Source organism: Schistocerca americana, chromosome 3 (assembly GCF_021461395.2).
Source record: "Schistocerca americana isolate TAMUIC-IGC-003095 chromosome 3, iqSchAmer2.1, whole genome shotgun sequence".
NCBI lineage: Eukaryota > Metazoa > Arthropoda > Insecta > Orthoptera > Acrididae > Schistocerca > Schistocerca americana.
In genome coordinates this window covers 255201702-255224089 of record NC_060121.1, presented here as the reverse complement: position 1 = coordinate 255224089, position 22388 = coordinate 255201702, and the positions used below count along the sequence as shown (strand labels likewise).

Below are 22388 nucleotides of genomic sequence, written 5' to 3'. Positions count from 1 at the left end.
CTTGAAGTTTTTCGGAATATGCGTGATTCCCTTAGACATTGAACACAAGCATACCTTACTAGTGTATTGAGCACCACCTTTAGTGATGGTGCACAAGTGCAGGTGGTATGGGATAGCAAGCAGATTACATTAGAAGCTCTGATGTTCCAAAGTAACAGAATAATGTTATTTTTTTTATTTATTCATTCGTTTACTTCATTCTGTAGGTTGTTTGTAATATCAAGGAGTTGCAGAAGTGATGTGTCTCACAGTAGCAAAGATGAACATGTGCTCATAGCTCTGCAGGTATGTATTTTAAAGCACATGTTTACTGGACATTTATTTCTTGTTTGGATACATACTATCACCTCTCAAAATATGGAATACTTTTTCTTTTTTTTTTTTAAAAAAAAAAAAACCTTATTTGCTCGCACATTACACTTCACCAAATTAAAGCCTTTATTTGCTACTAGCAAACTTCTTTTAGTGAAGAATTATCTCTTTGCTTGTGCTACTCTGCTTCTTGTATCTCCCTTGTCTCGTACAACATGTGTTGTTTTGCTTCCAAGATAGCAGAGTATTCTAAGATGTGGCACACAAGCATTTTGTAAGCCATAGCAGAGAGCTTTACTGTATGATTAAATGATGATGGCGTCCTCTTGGGTAAAATATTCCTCTTGAGTAAAATATTCTGGAGGTAAAATAGTCCCCCATTCGGATCTCCGGGCGGGGACTACTCAAGAAGATGTCGTTATCAGGAGAAAGAAACTGGCGTTCTACGGATCGGAGTGTGGAATGTCAAATCCCTTAATCGGGCAGGTAGGACAGAAAATTTAAAAAGGGAAATGGATAGGTTAAAGTTAGATATAGTGGGAATTAGTGAAGTTCAGTGGCAGGCTTTTGACTGTGTTGACCACAAAATATTACTGCAGAAGTTGGACCATTATGGAGTAAGGGGAGTAGCTTACAATTGGTTCCCCTCTTACTTTAAGAACAGAAAGCAGAGGGTAATTCTCCGCAATATTGAGAGTGGTAGTGATGTTCAGTCCCAATGGGGCACTGTTAAGTGGGGCGTTCCCCAAGGGTCGGTACTGGGGCCACTGCTGTTTCTTATTTATATAAATGATATGCCTTCTAGTATTACAGGTGATTCAAAAATATTTCTGTTTGCTGATGACACCAGCTTGATAGTGAAGGATCTTGTGTGTAATATTGAAACAGTAACAAATAATGTAGTTCATGAAATAAGTTCGTGGCTTGTGGAAAATAATTTGATGCTAAATCACAGTAAGACTCAGTTTTTACAGTTTCTAACTCACAATTCAACAAGAACCGATATTTTGATCAGACAGAATAGGCATATTATAAGCGAGATGGAACAGTTCAAGTTCCTAGGCGTTCGGATAGATAGTAATCTGTTGTGGAAAGCCCATGTCCAGGATCTTGTTCAGAAGCCAAATGCTGCTTTATTTACCATTAGAACAGTATCTGAAATAAGTGACACTTCAACACGAAAAGTAGTCTACTTTGCCTATTTTCATACGCTTATGTTGTATGGTATTATTTTTTGGGGTAATTCTTCTGATTCAAAAAGGGTATTTTTGGCTCAAAAACTGGCTGTTCGAGCTATAGCTGGTGTAAGTTCGAGAACCTCTTGTCAACCCCTATTCAAAAATCTGGGAATTCTGACATTGCCCTCACAGTATATATTTTCTTTAATGTCGTTTGTTGTTAGCAATATTAGCCTATTCCCAAGAGTTAGCAGCTTTCACTCAGCTAATACTAGGCAGAAATCAAATCTGCATGTAGAATGCACTTCCTTGACTCTTGTGCAGAAAGGAGTGCAGTATTCTGCTGCATCCATTTTCAATAAGCTACCACAAGAACTCAAAAATCTTAGCAGTAGCCCAAACTCTTTTAAGTCTAAACTGAAGAGTTTCCTCATGGCTAACTCCTTCTATTCTGTCGAGGAGCTCCTGGAAGAGCTAAAAAATTAAGCAAATTCCAGTGTTACATTGTTGATTTTCTTCATTTAAAATTACGACTTGTCACCTGAATATGTTTTTTTTATATTTCATTTTATCTGTTTCTAATATCGTGTCATAATTTCATGTATTGACTCGTTCCATGACCATGGAGACTTCTCCTTAATTTGGTCCCACGGAACAATAAATAAATAAATAAAAAAATAAATAAATAAAAAAATAAATAAATAGCAGGAACAAGACTTCTGGTCAGGTGACTACAGGGTTATAAACGCAAAATCAAATAGGGGTAATGCAGGAGTAGGTTTAATAATGAATAGGAAAATAGGAATGCGGGTAAGCTACTACAGCATAGTGAACGCATCATTGTGGCCAAGATAGATAAGAAGCCCACACCTACTACAGTAGTACAAGTTTATATGACAACTAGCTCTGCATATGGCAAAGAAATTTATGAAATGTATGATGAAATAAAAGAAATTATTCAGATAGTGAAGGGTGACAAAAATTTAATAGTCGTGGGTGACTGGAATTCGGTAGTAGGAAAAGGGAGAGAAGGAAACGTAGTAGGTGAATATGGATTGGGGCTAAGAAATGAAGGAGGAAGCCGCCTGGTAGAATTTTGCACAGAGCATAACTTAATCATAGCTAACACTTGGTTCAAGAATCATAAAAGAAGGCTATATACATGGAAGAAGCCTGGAGATACTGACAGGTTTCAGATAGATTGTATAATGGTAAGACAGAGATTTAGGAACCAGGTTTTATATTGTAAGACATTTCCAGGGGCAGATGTGGACTCTGACCACAATCTATTGGTTATGACCTGTAGATTAAAACTGAAGAAACTGCAAAAAGGTGGGAATTTAAGGAGATGGGACCTGGATAAACTGAAAGAACCAGAGGTTGTACAGAGTTTCAGAGAGTGCATAAGGGAACAATTGACAGGAACGGGGGAAAGAAATACAGTAGAAGAAGAATGGGTAGTTTTGAGGGATGAAGTAGTGAAGGCAGCAGAGGATCAAGTAGGTAAAAAGATGAGGGCTAATAGAAATCCTTGGGTAACAGAAGAAATATTGAATTTAATTGATGAAAGGAGAAAATAAAATGTAAAAATGCAGTAAATGAAGCAGGCAAAAAGGAATACAAACGTCTCAAAAATGAGATCGACAGGAAGTGCAAAATGGCTAAGCAGGGATGGCTAGAGGACAAATGTAAGGATGTAGGGGCTTATCTCACTAGAGGTAAGATAGATACTGCCTACAGGAAAATTAAAGAGACCTTTGGAGATAAGAGAACCACTTGTATGAACATCAAGAGCTCAGATGGAAACTCAGTTCTAAGCAAAGAAGGGAAAGCAGAAAGGTGGAAGGAGTATACAGAGGGTCTATACAAGGGCGATGTACTTGAGGACCATACAATGGAAATGGAAGAGGATGTAGATGAAGATGAAATGGGAGATATGAAACTGTGTGAAGAGTTTGACAGAGCAGTGAAAGACCAGAGTCAAAAGAAGTCCCCCGGAGTAGACAACATTCCATTGGAACTACTGACGGCCTTGGGAGAGCCAGTCCTGACCAAACTCTACCATCTGGTGAGCAAGATGTATGAAACAGGTGAAATACCCTCAGACTTCAAGAAGAATATAATAATTCCAATCCCAAAGAAAGCAGGTGTTGACAGACGTGAAAATTACCGAACTATGAGTTTAATAAGTCACAGCTGCAAAATACTAACGCAAATTCTTTACAGACAAATGGAAAAACTAGTAGAAGCCGACCTTGTGGAAGATCAGTTTGGATTCCATAGAAAAGTTGGAAGACGTGAGGCAATATTGACCCTACGACTTATCTTAGAAGCTAGATTAAGGAAGGGCAAACCTACATTTCTAGCATTTGTAGACTTAGAGAAAGCTTTTGACAATGTTGACTGGAATAATCTCTTTCAAATTCTGAAGGTGGCAGGGGCAAAATACAGGGAGAGAAAGGCTATTTACAATTTGTACAGAAACCAGATGGCAGTTATAAGAGTCGAGGGACATGAAAGGGAAGCAGTGGTTGGGAAGGGAGTGAGACAGGGTTGTAGTCTCTCCCCGATGTTATGCAATCTGTATATTGAGCAAGCAGTGAAGGAAACAAAAAACATTCAGAGAAGGTATTAAAATTCATGGAGAAGAAATAAAAACTTTCAGGTTCGCCGATGACACCGTAATTCTATCAGAGACAGCAAAGGACTTGGAAGAGCAGCTGAACGGAATGGATAGTGTCTTGAAAGGAGGAGATAAGATGAACATCAACAAAAGCAAAACGAGGATAATGGAATTTAGTCGAATTAAGTCGAGTGATGCTGCAGGAATTAGATTGGGAAATGAGACACTTAAAGTAGTAAAGGAGTTTTGCTATTTGGGGAGCAAAATAACTGATGATGGTCGAAGTAGAGAGGATATAAAATGTAGACTGGCAATGGCAAGGAAAGCGTTTCTGAAGAAGAAAAATTTGTTACCATCGAGTATAGATTTAAGTGTCAGGAAGTCGTTTCTGAAAGTATTTGTATGGAGTGTAGCCGCGTATGGAAGTGAAACATGGACGATAAATAGTTTAGACAAGAAGAGAATACAAGCTTTCGAAATGTGGTGCTACAGAAGAATGCTGAAGATTAGATGGGTAGATCACATAACTAATGAGGAGGTATTGAATAGAATTGGGGAGAAGAGGAGTTTGTGGCACAACTTGACAAGAAGAAGGGATCGGTTGGTAGGACTTGTTCTGAGGCATCAAGGGATCACCAATTTAGTACTGGAGGGCAGCTTGGAGGGTAAAAATCGTAGAGGGAGACCAAGAGATGAATACACTAAGCAGATTCAGAGGGATGAAGGTTGCAGTAGGTACTGGGAGATTAAGAAGCTTGCACAGGATAGAGTAGCATGGAAAGCTGCATCAAACCAGTCCGAGGACTGAAGAGCACAACAACAACAACAACAACAACATAGAAAGATGTAAATGTTTGTTCTTTCTGTGCACTATACCAGATTGAAATAACAGAGAAGCAGTTATTCTTCCCGTACTGCATACACAAATGGACCAGAAAGAAATCCTAATACGCAGTCAGTATGATGAGAAATAGCCATTGCCATGCACTTCACAGTTGTTTCCAAAATATGGTGGTAGATGCAGGATCCTACACTAGCTTCATCACTATGCATCTAGTTTTTCAGTACATTTATCACCAGAAATATTTTTACGTATAATTTAAGTTAATAGTAATAACATACAATATTTGTAAGAAATTGTGAACAACACTAATCAGATTGCTACAAAGCTATGAGTGTCATGTTAAATCCTGCGATTTGAAAAAAAATTCAGTTACCAAATATTAGAAATGAAATGAGTTTACTCACAGGCTATTAAATTAACTTGTAGTTAAATATGACTACATATTGTCCATTTACAGATGAATTTATGTAGCAGCAATACTGCTTCATTTTATAAGGGAGGTGCTACACATATTTAAATACAAACGCTTGTATGCTTCATTTTATAAGGGAGGTGCTATACATATTTAAATAAAAACGCTTGTATGGAATAGAAGGGGTGCAAGTGAGAAACATTTATAATTTTCATGCATTAATACTAAAATGTTAGATACAAACGGATTCCATCCAAGATCTTGAGGGTTAATATAAAGAATTCCAGCACGTGATACTGTTGCTGGTGTAGCAGTGCGCAGATTAGATATTTCAAACAATAAACGCATTGATGGGTTCAGTGCTATTCTTTCATTACTTGCCAGTGTCAAAATCTGTAACAAACATACAGATTCAATAATAAAGCAAGATTACTACTCTCAGCCTTCAAAATATACTGCAGTAAGCAATATAGTTTCACTCCCTCTGCTAGACCACTTATATAAAAAACATGCATCTTGCAATGAAAATGACTTTTATTTGTAATAACTTCAATAGATATTCAACGGATAGGAAAGGAATTTACTGTGAATGCATATGAAAGCTAAATTTATATGATATTGTCAGATATGAGAAAAATCAATACAAATTAATGCCAGAACGGAACTGTGATTCTTCAACTTCTACAAAATAGTTCACAAGTGAACAGCTGAATGTCAGTGTCCAACGGTTACAATATTTCATGAAGCAACATGTTACCATCATCAGGTGCATTGATCAACAGGTTACCTAGGATTTGATTTGAAGCTTATATCTCCTACCCACATCCTCCTAGTGCACCCTCCAACCTGGTGTCCTGTACACAGTCCACGTACAGGCTCGGGGGTGCATACAGCATCTACATCCCCATCCTCCTCCTGCCACTGACACAAGCTCTGTCCGAAGGTCACACCTAGGGATGCATGCTGCAAGAGTTTCCGTTACTGCTGTTGCTCCACCTGCTCCCTAAAGTTAGTTCGATGTGGGATATTTCCTTCCTCTTATTAATCAGGTAAAGTACAGGTTTCCAGGCCATATTAAGAATGTGGCCACAATCGCAATTGATCAGCCACTCCCTTACTCAATCTCCATATATTCTTTAATGAACGGATCCAGAAGCTATACGTCCATATCAGAAACTTTGTATGGTCATAACCCATTTTGTGTAATTCTGATAGGCAACAATTCTGCAACTCTCAACTTGTTTGTCTACTCCAGTTCGGTGTGCTGTTGGTGTTCTTGGCAATGGCCTTCAACAGAATGCACTGTCTGACCTACGTACAACATGCCACATTGGCAGGGAATCTGACAGACCCTGGATTTCCATAGTCTGAGTTTGTTCTTGACATCGATAATCCTTGCGAAACATCATCAACCACATAGCCAAGCAACTGGATGAGGATGCAGTTTCAGCTCTTAAGAAAGGACCTACTGAGGTAGCTGTGTGACTTACAACTGTAGCTGATGAAGAATTATGTCACGATGAAACCTGTAGTGTTCTTGCTGAACAAAACCTACGAAACCAAACATGTCTAGCAGGGAGAGTGTGCCATACGGGAACTAAGAAATGATCTAGACATGGTAGTCCTATCAGCAAACAAAGGCAACACAACTATGGTCCTATCTAACTAGAATTACATTGAGAAGATGTGAGGCCTGTTAGAAGACATTGCACATTGGAAGATCAGCACTGAACCTAATAATAGAGGAGAGAGGAAGACCATGTCACTTCTCAATGAATCCGGCTCGCCAGACGAAGTTATTAAGAAGTTACAACAGAGAGCAGGATCCACTGAAATTTTACAGGGTGCCTTTACACCCCATTGTTAGAACCACTGGTGACCGTCACACTCTCTCACTGGTGACCGTCACACTCTCTCAATAAATACCTATAGGATATGCTTTGTCCTTGTGTCGGAAAATGTCCACATCATACTCTCAAGTATGTTGATTTTGTTGGGCATCTTAATAACTTTAAGCTTGAGGTTTCTGACACCCCTATGAGCTTTGACATTCTTTTCACATAGTGTCTTTACAAGAACCCTTAGAACTTAACTGGTTAGAAATTTGACACAGAGGTGACCAACCATTTTAGGCATGTCTTAGTGATTACATAGTTTTTCTTCAACAGCAGTTACTATGAGCAGATGGAAGAAATAGCCTTGGTGGTTCACTTTCACCAGATTTTTCTAACATGTATATGGAATATTTTTCCTGGTATGTGACAATGCTTTTATCATATGGTGAGAAGCAAGCTGAACAATTTACTCATATATTTCAATCACATATACCAGACCTCCAATTATATCATGGAAGTCAGAGTGGACAGAGTGCTCACCTTTCTCTAAGGCCTTGTTAAAAGACAGTACACTGGATCACAGTGTGCACCTTGAGATCACATGGCAACCTGTATTTAACGTGCTGACAGCTTGCCACCACCAAGTGCAGAGGAACAGGGTGCTCAGGATATTGGTACATAGACACGCACCCTCTCTCAAAATGGAAGTCTCAACCAAGAACTTGAACATCTGACAGTGTAACAAAAGAATGGCTACACAGATGGAACATTCCAAGAGCCCTACATCCTACACTGACTGTACAACCAACGGTAACAGAGAATAACACTAAATGAAGAGTGTCTTCAACTCACCAGATAAAACATGGACATTGCTTGGTAATGTCAAGGACAAACTTTGACTATGGAAGTTGGGTGGGGGGGGGTTCTATCAGATGCTAATATGGCATGGCACAAATCAGGGAGTGCATACAGTTGAAAATTGTTGCCAAGAACACCAAACTGCAGCAATCTAGCAAGTCAGTGGTCACAGAACACTGCTATCATAAGTAGAAGGGGTGGATTATGACCAAACTGAGGTTCTGACACAGACATCTAACTTCTGAGACTTTGTCGTTAAAGCATCTATCAAGATCCAAGTAAAGGAACTGCTGAGTCATTCTGAAAGTGACTACGTTTTTAATAAACCCTGGGAAACTGTACTTACAAGGGAACATTCTTAAAGTATCAATAAACGATGCTGATGAAACTTGGGGGTTGTGTAGAGGGGGCAGCATAATGCAATACATGTTTTTTTGTTTGTGCCCAATTTCACTTTTAACCCTTTAACTGCTCTGGACATGTTAACATGCGCGCCTTTGTGACTGTCACTGTGTGCTCTGAACGTGTTTATGCATGCCACCAGTCCTTCTACCTGGTACTCTGAATGTGTCTATGGGGTCCCAGTGTGCTCTGAACGTGTTTACACACACCACCAATCCTTCTACCTGGTACTCTGAACGTGTCTATGTGTAGACATGTTCAGAGTACCAGGTAGAAGGACTGGTGGCGCGCGTAAACACGTTCAGAGCACACAGGGACAGGCACAAAGTTGCGCGTGTTTAACACGTCCAGAGCAGTTACAGGGTTAAGAGGCAAACCAAGCTCTGAAAGGCAATGAGGCACATTAGGTGTAGAGGGAATATCTTAGAAATTATGATACATAAAATATTTTTTCATATAAATTTTCATATAAATTTGATAAGTAATCAACTTCCTGAAAACTGTATTATCAATTTTTGTAATAATTTGAAATTTTGCAATGTACACTACCACTATTAATTAATTTTGAAAAATGAACACTTTTGTTACAACATAAAATCAAGAAGCTTTCAAGCAACATATATGCATCTGTAATAAAACTTGTTTCTGAAACACCACTTTGGGAAAATAAGCTGCAGTGTGCTGTTGGAGTATTTTCACCATAACTTATTATAATATTTAGATGTATATTATTAGTCTAATTATTTGCTTTACTTATTTTTGCTCTATGTTTTAAATTGTTATTTTAAATTTTACATTCAATTTGTGCGTGTGTACATACATAGATTTTGGGAGTGGTGACTGGGTGGGGGTAAGGAGGTAGCTGTGGCGGGGAGGGAGAGAGATAGTATGGTGGGAGAGGCAGACAGTGAAGTGTTGTAGTTTAGACAGAGGGCAGGACAGAAGGTGCAGAGGGGGGAAGGGGTAAGTGATGAAAAGGAGAGAAATAAAAATAACAATAAAAATAAAAATTAAAAGAAATTAAAAGACTGGGTGTGGCGGTGAAATGACGGCTGTGTAGTGCTGGAATGGGAACAGGGAGGGGGCTGGATGGGTGAGAACAGTGAGTAACGAAGGTTGAGGCTAGGAGGATTTACGGAAATGTAGGATGTACAATGTGTAAACTTTTAGATGGCGGACCTCTCCCTAGTCCTGAATCGGTAGAAGTCGGGAGGCTTCCTGAGGCACGCAGTTTCAACTGCTGCCAACATTACGTAGCTGACTGTGTTGTACAAGGTAGTCATTGTCGTCTGCTTCGTTATTGTTTTACGCTGTACTGTTCTGCATGTTTTTATTGTGCAGTTGTGCTAAACATTATCAAAATGAGTGAAGAGGCAGTTGCTGGCCCATATCGGGAGTCACCAACAACCCCTACCGGTGTTGTTGTCGTTGTGGTCTTCAGTCCTGAGACTGGTTTGATGCAGCTCTCCATGCTACTCTATTCTGTGCAAGCTACTTCATCTCCCAGTACCTACTGCAGCCTACATCCTTCTGAATCTGCTTGGTGTATTCCAGATGCCTAAAATAGACTTTCATGCTTGAGAAGTATGCTGGTGATAGCTCTCAAATAAATTCTCATATTAAAGCAAGTCATCCATGAATTGAGCTCATTGGAGAAAAGCACTGTCACTGATAGTTTAGATCTGTTTACTGTAATACATTAATATTTGAATGTACTATCAAAAATGCTTTCTTTCCATGTTCTTTTTTAGTTTTTCATCAATACTCTTTGTCTTTAAATATGTCTGCTTGTGTCTGTATATGTGTGGATGGATATGTGTGTGTGTGCGAGTGTATACCTGTCCTTTTTTTCCCCCTAAGGTAAGTCTTTCCACTCCCGGGATTGGAATGACTCCTTACCCTCTCCCTTAAAACCCACATCCTTTCGTCTTTCCCTCTTTCATGATGAGGCAACAGTTTGTTGCGAAAGCTTGAATTTCATGTGTATGTTTGTGTTTGTTTGTTTGTGTGTCTATCGACCTGCCAGGACGTTCGTTCGGTAAGTCACATCATCTGTGTTTTTAGATACATTTTCCCCACGTGGAATGTTTCCCTCTATTATATACATTCATTTATATATATAAAAAAAACAAAGATGAGGTGACTTACCGAACAAAAGCGCTGGCAGGTCGATAGACACACAAACAAACACAAACATACACACAAAATTCAAGCTTTCGCAACAAACTGTTGCCTCATCAGGAAAGAGGGAAGGAGAGGGGAAGACGAAAGGAAGTGGGTTTTAAAGGAGAGGGTAAGGAGTCATTCCAATCCCGGGAGCGGAAAGACTTACCTTAGGGGGAAAAAAGGACAGGTATACACTCGCACACACGCACATATCCATCCACACATACAGACACAAGCAGACATATTGGTCTTTAAATATGTCTGCTTGTGTCTGTATGTGTGGATGGATATGTGCGTGTGTGCGAGTGTATACCTGTCCTTTTTTCCCCCTAAGGTAAGTCTTTCCGCTTCCGGGATTGGAATGACTCCTTACCCTCTCCTTTAAAACCCACTTCCTTTCGTCTTCCCCTCTCCTTCCCTCTTTCCTGATGAGGCAACAGTTTGTTGCGAAAGCTTGAATTTTGTGTGTATGTTTGTGTTTGTTTGTGTGTCTATCGACCTGCCAGCGCTTTTGTTCGGTAAGTCACCTCATCTTTGTTTTTTTTTTATATATATATATATATATATATATATATATATATATATATATATATATATATATATATATATATATATTTTAATGTACATGATGATTTCAGTTTCGTTTACGAACAACATTTAAAGCGAGTTTTACTTTGAAGCCTTTCGTCTGCTTTCGTGTAAGCATGACGTGCAATTTGTAGTTCCAGCACTGCAACTGGTAGGCATGCCCCCCACCCCCCACCCCCCAACGGCTCCTCTCCTCACCCCTCCCCTCGCCAGCAAATGCTTGCTTCCTCCTCTCCCCGCACTCCCCTCACAACTCTGCCGTCTTACAGTTAACACACTGTATTGCAGGGAAAGTTCCCACCTGCACAATTCAGAAAAGCTGGTGTTGGTGGGAAGGATCCATATGGCACAGGCTGTGAAGCAGTCAATGAGATGAAGGGTATCATGTTCGGCAGTGTTTTCAGCAACAGGGTGGTCCTCTTATTTTTTGGCCACAGTTTGTCGGTAGACGTTCATGTGGACAGACAGCTTGTTGGTTGTCATGCCTACATAGAATGCAGCACAGTGGTTGCACCTTAACTTGTAAATCACATGACTGGTTTCACAGGTAGCCCTGACTTTGATGGGATAGGTGATGTTAGCGACCGGACTGGAGTAGGTGGTGGTAGGAGGATGTATGGGACAGGTCTTGCATCTAGGTCTATTACAGGAATATGAGTCAAGAGGTAAGGGATTGGGAGCAGGGGTTGTGCAAGGATGGACAAGTATATTGCGTAGGTTGGGTGGATGGTGGAATAGCAAGGTAGGAGGGGTAGGAACAATAGTGGGTAGGACATTTCTCATTTCAGGGCACAATGAGAGGTATTGAAACCCTGGCAGAGAATGTAATTCAGTTGCTCCAGTCCCAGATGGTACTGAGCTAGTGGGAGACTGGAAAGATAGGGCACGGGAGATTTGTTTTTGTGCAAGGATGGGAGGATAATTATGGTCTGTGAAGGCTTCAGTGAGACCCTCGGTATATTTAGAGAGGGATTGCTCGTCACTGCAGATGCAACGACCACGGGTGGCTAGACTGTACAGAAGGGACTTCTTGCTATGGAATGGGTGGCAGCTGTTGAAGTGGAGGTATTGCTGGTGGTAGGCATGACAACCAACAAGCTGTCTGTCCACAAGAATGGCTACCGACAAACTGTGGCCAAAAAACAAGTGGAGACCCTGTTGCTGAACATGCTGCCAAACATGAAACCCCTCATCTCAATGACTGCTTCACAGTCTGTGCCACATGGATCCTTCCCATCAACACTAGCTTTTCTGAATTGCACAGGTGGGAACTTTCCCTGCAATATATCCTACACTCCCATAACCCTCCTGTCCTCAACCTTTGTTAGTCACTGTCCTCACCCATCCAGCCCCCTCCCTGTTCCAATTCCAGCACTACACAGCCATCATTTCACCGCCACACCCAGTCTTTTAATTTCTTATTATTTCCTTATTATTCCCTCTGTCTAAACTGCAAAACTTCACTGTTTGCCACTCCCACCATACTATCCCTCCCCCTCCCTGCCCCAGCCTCCTCCTTACCCCCACCCAGTCGCCACTCCCATCATGCACTGGTGCTGCTGCTCGCAGTGTAGTTTCAGCTCTCTGAGACTGCAGACATGTGTGCAAGTTGTGTTTTCATGAGTGTGTGTGTGTGCAGTGTGTATGTGTGTCTACTGCTGACAAAGGCCTTAATGACCGAAAGCTATGATTGTGTGAAACTTTTTATTGTGCCTATCGCAACTCAGCATCTCCGCTGTATGGTGAGTAGCAACTTTCCTGCCCTGGTATTGTTACATTCCATCCTGGATTTCCCATTGTTTAATACATGCCTTTCGTTAATTGAAAATAATAAGTACCTCATTAGTGTGATACAAAATCATAACAATAATGATACTCTGTAAAGAAATGATTAAAACATAACATTTTTCTTACACCATGCACACAAAATGAATGAAATTTGTTCACATAATATACATGACAAACAACAGAACATAAAACAAAATTCAGCAGGATTTTAAGTTGTTGCTGATTTGTTTCAGTACAATGGTATGCTTTGGCGAAGAGAATTGATTACGTACTAGTGATGATTATATTGGTTCACAAGTGGAGATTGAAATCATAATCACTCAACAGAATTAGAGCCGAAATTTTTCTCACAAATTTATTCTGACATCAAAAGCTGTATAAATCCTGTGGCTGTAACTCTGCTGTTGAGCCCTTTGGATCACCAGATGAAGAAATTCCTTGTCCTCCCGCCTTGTGCTCAGGTGCAATGCTCTGAATGATCCTTTCACATCAGCCACCCCAAGAATCTGAATGATGCTCTGAATATTTCTTTCACACTGACCAAGAATCTAATAATGATACAGATTTTACACCAGCAGTGGAAAAGAAAACTTCTTTCAGACACCTTTTGACCTGGTCAGATGTTTGTTTACCAGATTTCCTTGCTGTCACCAGGACATATTGGGGCTTAAAGAGGTGGTGGTCCAGAATGCTGTACACACCGGTACCTCTAATCCAGTTTGCCCCACTTCTCAATGGTGATTCAGTGTAGATCCCTCAGAGTGGTTGGCAGGTCACGTCGTCCATAAACAGCCCTTTTCAATCTATCCCAGGCATGTCCGATAGGGTTCCTGTCTGGAGAACATGCTGGCCACTAATGAGATTTTCACTCTGCAGCAGAGTGTGTGCTGATATAAAACTTCCTGGCAGATTAAAACTGTGTGCCGGACCGACACTCGAACTCGGGACCTTTGCCTTTCGCGGGTAAGTGCTCTACCAACTGAGCTACCCAAGCACGACTCACACCCCATCCCCACAGCTTTACTTCTGCCAGTACCTCGTCTCCTACCTTCCAAACTTTACAGAAGCTCTCCTGCAAACCTTGCACAACTAGCACTCCTGAAAGAAAGGATATTGTGGAGACATGGCTTAGCCACAGCCTGGGGGATGTTTCCATAATGAGATTTTCGCTCTGCAGCGAAGTGTGCACTGATATGAAACTTCCTGGCAGATTAAAACTGCATGCCGGACCGAGACTCCAACTCGGGACCTTTGCCTTTTGCGGGCAAGTGCTCTAGCAACTTCTGTAAAGTTTGGAAGGTAGGAGACGAGGTACTGGCAGAAGTAAAGCTGTGAGAATGGGGCGTGAGTCATGCTTGGGTAGCTCAGTTGGTAGAGCACTTGCCCACAAAAGGCAAAGGTCTCGAGCTCGAGTCTCGGTCCGGCACACAGTTTTAATCTGCCAGGAAGTTTCATGCTGGCCACTAGTCAAGCGATGATGTTATCCTGAAGGAAGTCATTTACAAGATGTGGATGATGGGGGTGTGAATTGTCATCCATCAAGACGAATGCCTCACTAATATGCTGCTGATATGGTTGCACTATTAGTTGGAGGATGGCATTCACGTATCGTACAGCCATTACGGCGCCTTCCCTGGCCACCAGTGGCATACATTTGCTCCACATAATGCCATCCCAAAACAGCAGGGAACCCCCACCTTGCTGCACTCATTAGACAGTGTGTCTAAGGCATTCAACCTGACTGAGTTGCCTCCAAACACGTCGATGATTGTCTTGTTGAGGGCATATGCGACACTCATCAGTGAAGAAAACGTGATGCCAATCCTGAGCGGTCCATTTGGCATGTTGTTCAGCCCATCTGTAGCGCGCTGCATGGTGTTGTGGTTCAAAGATGAAAGATGGACCTCACCACGGACATTGGGAGTGAGGTTGCGGATTATGCAGTCTATTGCGTACTGTTTGAGCCATAACATGATGTCCTGTGGCTGCACGAAAAGCATTATTCAACATAGTGGCATTGCTGTCAGGGTTCCTCTGAGCCATAATCCACAGGTAGCGGTCATCCACTGCAGTAGTAGCCCTTGGGCAGCCTGAGCGAGGCACGTCATCAACAGTTCCTGTCTCTCTGTATATATTTCGTGTCCGAACAACATTGCTTTGGTTGACTCTGAAATGTCTGGACATTTTCCTTGTTGAGAGCCCTTCCTGGCACAAAGTAACATTGAGGACGTGATCGAAGTACAGGCATGGCTGAACTATGGTCAACATGAGCCGTGTACCTCCTTCCCTGTGGAATGAATGGAACTGATCGGCTGTTTGACCCCCTCCTACTAATAGGTGCTGCTCATTCATGGTTGTTTACATCTTTGGGTGGGTTTAGTGACAACTCTGAACAGTCAAAGTGACTGTGTCTGTGATACAATATCTACAGTCAAGTTCTGGGAACTGGGGCAATGCAAAACTTTTTTTAATGTGTGAATGTATTGCATTATTTTGCCCATTTTACATACCTGTTGAGTACCATCAAGACTGTTTATTGACACTTGGAAAAGTTCCTTTGCTAGTTTGATAAGAAGAGGAAGGAAATACCCCACAATGAACTGAATTTGGCCTCCAGTGGAACAATGGCAATAGCAGAGATGCTGCCTGTGTGCATCCCTGAGTGTGAATCTCATATGAAGTGAGTTGTCAGTGGGAGGGGGCATGGAAGAGATGTTGTACATGCAACGATGTCTGGGCACAGACCATGTACAGTGTTACGTCAGAGGGAAGAAAAGTGAGGGGGGAGAGGGTCGGGGGAAACAAGCCCTACAACTGCTCCTTGGCAATACACCTGCTCCTAGCCAATCACTTCATTAGCACAGCTGACGACAGCAATGTGGTTGGATACCAAAATACTGGGTGCACTGAACACTGAAGTCTGGCTGTTCACCTGTGAACTATTTTGTCAGAAAGAAATCGTTGGCATAAACAGATTACACAGCAATAATGGGTCACAAGTGGTAGGCACTCATAGACATAGTAACTGCAACAGGCACTACTCAAAATGCTGCTAGCCTGAACTCAATAAAAAAAATTGTATATGCACTTATGTCATTATAAGGTGTATATGTATATGTCACTATAAGATGCTTCACAAGAGTTTGAGAATTTCTTTTGGAAACGGAAAATTTTGAAAAATGTTTCCGCCATTTTTAGCAATATATAATCTTCTGATTGCATAAACAACTGTTGCAGGTTGTTTAATGCTGTAAATAAGCCTATCATATTCTATAAGCAGCTGTTTGCTGCCGTTTGCAATCTTCTGGTCACTGTGTTGTTCAGGGCAATCTATTACAAAAACATCTTGTTCCACTATGGTGTCAGAGGAACACAATTTTAATATGCAATCAATACTCATTCTAAATGAAGTACGCCTGTTCCAAACAGTCAGCCTGAGATCCATAATGAGAATCACACATGTACAGGGTTTAATTGCCAGGTGGCTTTCTAAAGAGAGAGACTTCTGAATTTTAAAAAAATTTTAATAATTTAAAATCAGATGGGAAAAACAGTTATCAAAACATAAAATACATTTGAATGATGCTGTTTCTCCAAAAAATGTTTTATCCATGGACCACAATGTGAAGAATTGTGGTTTTGAGGATATAATACTGCAATCATTAAAGACATACAAGACTTTCTCAGGAGCCTTTGATGTTCTCATCAGTGGATCTCACTAAAACAAAGGGAATGAAAAACACTGCCTGGTGAAAAAAGAGCAGAGCTCAAAAGGGCAGGAAGAAACAGAATGAAATGGTGCAGCATGTCATGTTATTTCAGTGATTACAAAATTGAGTAAAATTAGAAAGAACTTGGCAGTATGGGCCCACTTATCAATATGATGTTGCACTCTTTGTGGCTTAGATGGATATACTGATTCAATAGGGAAGGGTACCTAGAGCTGTTGTATCCTCTGCTGAGGTGAGCTGGCCCACAACTGTTGTAAATGGCCCGTGATATCGCGGAACTGGCACTAGGATAGAGTCGACTTCCACACTGGTCCCACACATGTTCTATTAGGGAAAGCTCTCAGTATCTTACTGGCACAGGTGTAACTGTCTGCCAACTTAGCTGGGTGGTAATGCGCTTGCCTGCGACACATTGGGCCCTGGGTTCGATTCCTGGCCATGTCGAATATTTTCTCTGCTCAGGGACTGGGTGTTGTGTTGTCCTCATCATCATTTCATCCTCATCATCAGCCACAAGTTGCCCAATGTGGCGCCAACTGAAATAAGACTTGCACTTGGGGGCCAAACCAGAATGGGACATCCCAGCCAACAGCGCCATACAATAATTTCACACGTGTACCACAACATCCCCCCCCCCCCCCCCCCCCCCCCAAGAACCAGGGACCTTGCCTTAGTGGGAAGGCTTGTGTGCATCAGCAATACAGATGGCCATACCATGGGTGCAACCACAATGGAGGGGTATCTGTTGAGAGGCCAGACAAACATGTGTTTCCTGAAGAAGGGCAGCAGCCTTTTCAATAGTTTCATGGGCAACAGTCTGGATGATTGACTGATCTGACCTTGTAACACTAACCAAAACGGCCTTGCTGTGCTGGTACTGCGAACAGCTGAAAGCAAGAATTAACTACAGGTGTAATTTTTCCCGAGGGCATGCAGATTTACTGTATGATTAAATGATGATGGCGTCCTCTTGGGTAAAATATTCCAGAGGTAAAATAGTCCCCCATTCCAATCTCCGGATGGGAACTACTCAAGAGGACATCATTATCAGGAGAAAGAAAACTGGTGTTATCGGATTGGAGCATGGAATGTCAGATCCCTTAATCGAGCAGGTAGGTTAGAAAATTTAAAAAGGAAAATGGATAGGTTAAAGTTAGATATAGTGGGAATTAGTGAAGTTTGGTGGCAGGGGGAACAAGACTTTTGGTCAGGTGAATACAGGGTTATAAATACAAAATCAAATAGTGGTAATGCCGGAGTAGGTTTAAAAATGAATAAAAAAAAATAGGAGTTGGTGTAAGCTACTACAAACAGCATAGTGAATGCATTATTGTGGCCAAGACAGACACGAAGCCCACGCCTACTACAGTAGTACAAGTTTATATGACAACTAGCTCTGCAGATGATGAAGAAATTGATGAAATGTATGATGAAATAAAAGAAATTATTCAGGTAGTGAGGGGAGATGAAAATTTAATACTCACGGGTGACTGGAATTCGATAAGAGGAAAAGGGAGAGAAGGAAACATAGTAGGTGAATATGGATTGGGGGCAAGAAATGAAAGAGGAAGCCGCCTGGCAGAATTTTGCACAGAGCATAACATAATCATAGCTAACACTTGGTTCAAGAATCATGAAAGAAGGTTGTATACATGGAAGAATCCTGGAGGTACTAGAAGTTATCAGATAGATTATATAATGGTAAGGCAGAGATTTAGGAACCAGGTTTTAAATTATAAGACATTTCCAGGGGCAGATGTGGACTCTGACCACAATCTATTGGTTATGAACTGTAGGTTAAAACTGAAGAAACTGCAAAAAGTTGGGAATTTAAGGAGATGGGACCCGGATAAACTGACTAAACCAGAGGTTGTACAGAGTTTCAGGGAGAGCATAAGGGAGCAATTGACAGGAATGGGGGAAATAAATGCAGTAGAAGAAGAATGGGTAGCTTTGAGGGATGAAGTAGTGAAAGCAGCAGAGGATCAAGTAGGTAAAAAGATGAGGGCTAGTAGAAATCCTTGGGAACAGAAGAGGTACTGAAGTTAATTGATGAAAGGAGAAAATAAAATATAAAAATGCAGTAAATGAAGCAGGCAAAAAGGAATACAAACGTTTCAAAAATGAGCTCGACAGGAAGTGGAAAATGGCTAAGCAAGGATGGCTAGAGGACAAATGTAAGGATGTAGGGGCTTATCTCACTAGAGTTAACATAGATACTGCCTACAGGAAAATTAACGAGACCTTTGGAGAAAAGAGAACCACTTGTATGAATATCAAGAGCTCAGATGGCAACCCAGTTCTAAGCAAAGAATGGAAAGCAGAAAGGTGGAAGGAGTATATAGAGGGTCTATACAAGGGTGATGTACTTGAGGACAATATTATGGAAATGGAAGAGTATGTAGATGAAGATGAAATGAGAGATATGATACTGCGTGAAGAGTTTGACAGAGCACTGAAAGACCTGAGTCGAAAGAAGGCCCCGGGAGTAGACAACATTACAGTAGAACTACTGACAGCCTTGGGAGAGCCAGTCCTGACAAAACTCTACCATCGGGTGAGCAAGATGTATGACACAGGCAAAATACCCTCAGACTTCAAGAAGAATATAATAATTCCAATCCCAAAGAAAACAGAGGTTGACAGATGCAAAAATTACCGAACTATCAGTTTAACAAGTCATGGATGCAAAATACTAATGCGAATTCTTTACAGACAAATGGAAAACTAGTAGAAGCCGACCTCAGGGGAGATCAGTTTGGATTCCATAGAAACAGTGGAAGACGTGAGGCAATACTGACCCTACGACTTATCTTGGAAGCTAGATTAAGGAAAGGCAAACCTACATTTCTAGCATATGTAGCTTTTGACAATGTTGACTGGAATACTCTCTTTCAAATTCTGAAGGTAGCAGGGATAAAATACAGGGAGCGAAAGCTATTTACAATTTGTACAGAAACCAGAAGGCAGTTATAAGAGTCGAAGGACATGAAAGGGAAGCAATGGTTGGGAAGGGAGTGAGACAGGGTTGTAGCCTCTCCTCAATGTTATTCAATTTGTATATTGAGCAAGCAGTAAGAAAACAAAAGAAAAATTCGAAGTAGGTATTAAAATCCATGGAGGTGGTGGTGGTGGTTAGTTTTAACGTCCCGTCGACAACGAGGTCATTAGCGACGGAGCGCAAGCTCGGGTTAGGGAAGGATTGGGAAGGAAATCGACCGTGCCCTTTCAAAGGAACCATCCCGGCATTTGCCTGAAACGATTTAGGGAATTCACGGAAAACCTAAATCAGGATGGCTGGAGACGGGATTGATCCGTCGTCCTCCCGAATGCGAGTCCAGTGTGCTAACCACTGCGCCACCTCGCTCAGTAAAATCCATGGAGAAGAAATAAAAACTTTGAGGTTCACCAGTGACATTGTAATTCTGTCAGAGACAGCAAAGGACTTGGAAGATCAGTTGAACGGAATCGACACTGTCTTGAAAGGATATAAAGGATGAACATCAACAAAAGCAAAATGAGGATAATGGAATGTAGTCGAATTAAGTCAGATGATGCTGAGGGAATTAGATTAGGAAATGAGACACTTAAAGTGGTAAAGGAGTTTTGCTGTTTGGGGAGCAAAATAACTGATGATGGTCGAAGTCGAGAGGAAATAAAATGTAGACTGGCAATGGCAAGGAAAGCGTTTCTGAAGAAGAGAAATTTGTTAATATCGAGTATAGCTTTAAGTGTCAGGAAGTCATTTCTGAAAGTATTTGTATGGAGTGTAGCCATGTATTGAAATGAAATATGGACAATAAATAGTTTAGACAAGAAGAGAATACAAGCTTTCGAAATGTGGTGCTACAGAAGAATGCTGAAAATTATATGGGTAGATCACATTACTAATGAGGAAGTATTGAATAGAATTGGCAGAAGAGGAATTTGTGGCACAACTTGACTAGAAGAAGGGATCAGTTGGTAGGACATGTTCTGAGGCATCAAGGGATCACCAATTTAGTATTGGAAGGCAGTGTGGAGGGTAAAAATAGTAGAGGGAGAGCAAGAGATGAATACACTAAGCAGATTCAGAAGGATGTAGGTTGCAGTAGGTACTGGGAGATGAAGAAGCTTGCATAGGATAGAGTAGCATGGAGAGCTGCATCAAACCAGTCTCAGGACTGAAGTCCACAACAACAACAACAACAACAACAACAAGAACCACAACATCACACAGACAGTTCACAGAGACACATGCCATGTGCGGACAAGCACTGTTCTGTTGAAAAGTGGTGCCACAGTTATGTCTCAAGAGATAACATGTGAGGACGCAGGATGCCTGTGACATACCACTGTGCTGTCAGCGTTTCCCTAAACACTACCCGCCACAACCTGAAGTCATACATGATGGCTTCCCACACTGTGAAGCCAGTACTAACTCTGGTACGCCTCTCCAAAACATTGGATGAATGGAACTTCTCCCCAGACTATCGTCATACTTGCTGATGATGGACATTTGGGGAAGCGTACAACACGAGTCATTGCAGATCACAAAGTGGCACCATATATCAGCAGTCCTAGCTTCTTGGTCATGGCACCACTCCACAGACATCCATTTGTGCTGTGGTGTTTATGACAGCCTATGCATGGGATGGTAATTCCATAGCCCTGCTGCTGCTAGTCTCCGATCATGGTATGGGGTAAGACAGAGAAAGTTGCAAGGAGTCCATTACTTGTTCTTGGATGGCAGATACTGGTGTGAAGGAATTAAAAAGTGCTTCATGCACAATATGGCAATCCTCCCTTGTGGTGGTCAGACATGGCCAACTGAAACCTTGATGTCAAGTGTGCCTGCCCTCAAATTCCCATTCATTCCAACATTGGTCCACTGTCACATCTGAATACTCCACAAAACTATTCAACCAGCTTGTCGAATGGTATCTCACAATGGTGCCCCTTCCAAATTCTGTCAGGTGCTGTCTTACATGAGTATGCAGCATCTTTGTATCCTCCACAGTGACCATTAAACATCTGATGCTGCTCATGTCCTTTGTATACCCTGATAGGCCTGGTAAGAAGAAAATTAAACATGAAGAACACTAATGCACTCTGGTGGCTGTTCTACCCACTGCAGAGAACTGAAACTCTAATCATTTACATACCCGCTGATGGTATGTATGTGTATGAAGTTACACTGACACCCATTCATGTCTTCTGGGTGCTTCACTTTCTGTCATTCAGTGCAGATTGCCTGAAACTTTTATACACACTTCTATATATACATCTGATAAATTGCATATGCATGTCCATGTAGTAATAATACGTGTGCTGACCAGTCAGATATCATAACAATTAATGATGTATGTATTTTGGGAAATATACTGAAGTTTAAGAGTGAATTAAAAAGATTTATGTTGTTTTTTAAAACTAGGTCATATTTTAAATGACGTTAAAACCATAACATCATACAACCATCATTTTATAATGTTTCCAAATCTGACTTATTTCAGATACTCTATCAGAAACTACTCTTAGTGGCATCTATGGAACATGATTCATGTTATTTAATCTAAAGAAATCACAGTTGCTCATGCATAAATTAATTACACTTAATGCAGTGGATATTATAAGTGGCATTAAAAAAGAAACAACCTGGAGGCATAATTACA

At 41.2% G+C, this 22388-nt stretch overlaps 1 protein-coding gene across 1 annotated transcript in view; it reads right to left on the bottom strand.

Annotated features, from left to right (window-relative positions):
• Positions 1 to 22388, bottom strand: part of LOC124606003 (dynein beta chain, ciliary) — an 809537-nt gene that overhangs the window by 312226 nt on the left and 474923 nt on the right. The window contains exon 44 of the mRNA XM_047137965.1: positions 5614 to 5762. Within this exon, the coding sequence (XP_046993921.1) occupies positions 5614 to 5762 (149 nt within the window). The remainder of the gene's footprint in view (positions 1 to 5613; positions 5763 to 22388) is intronic.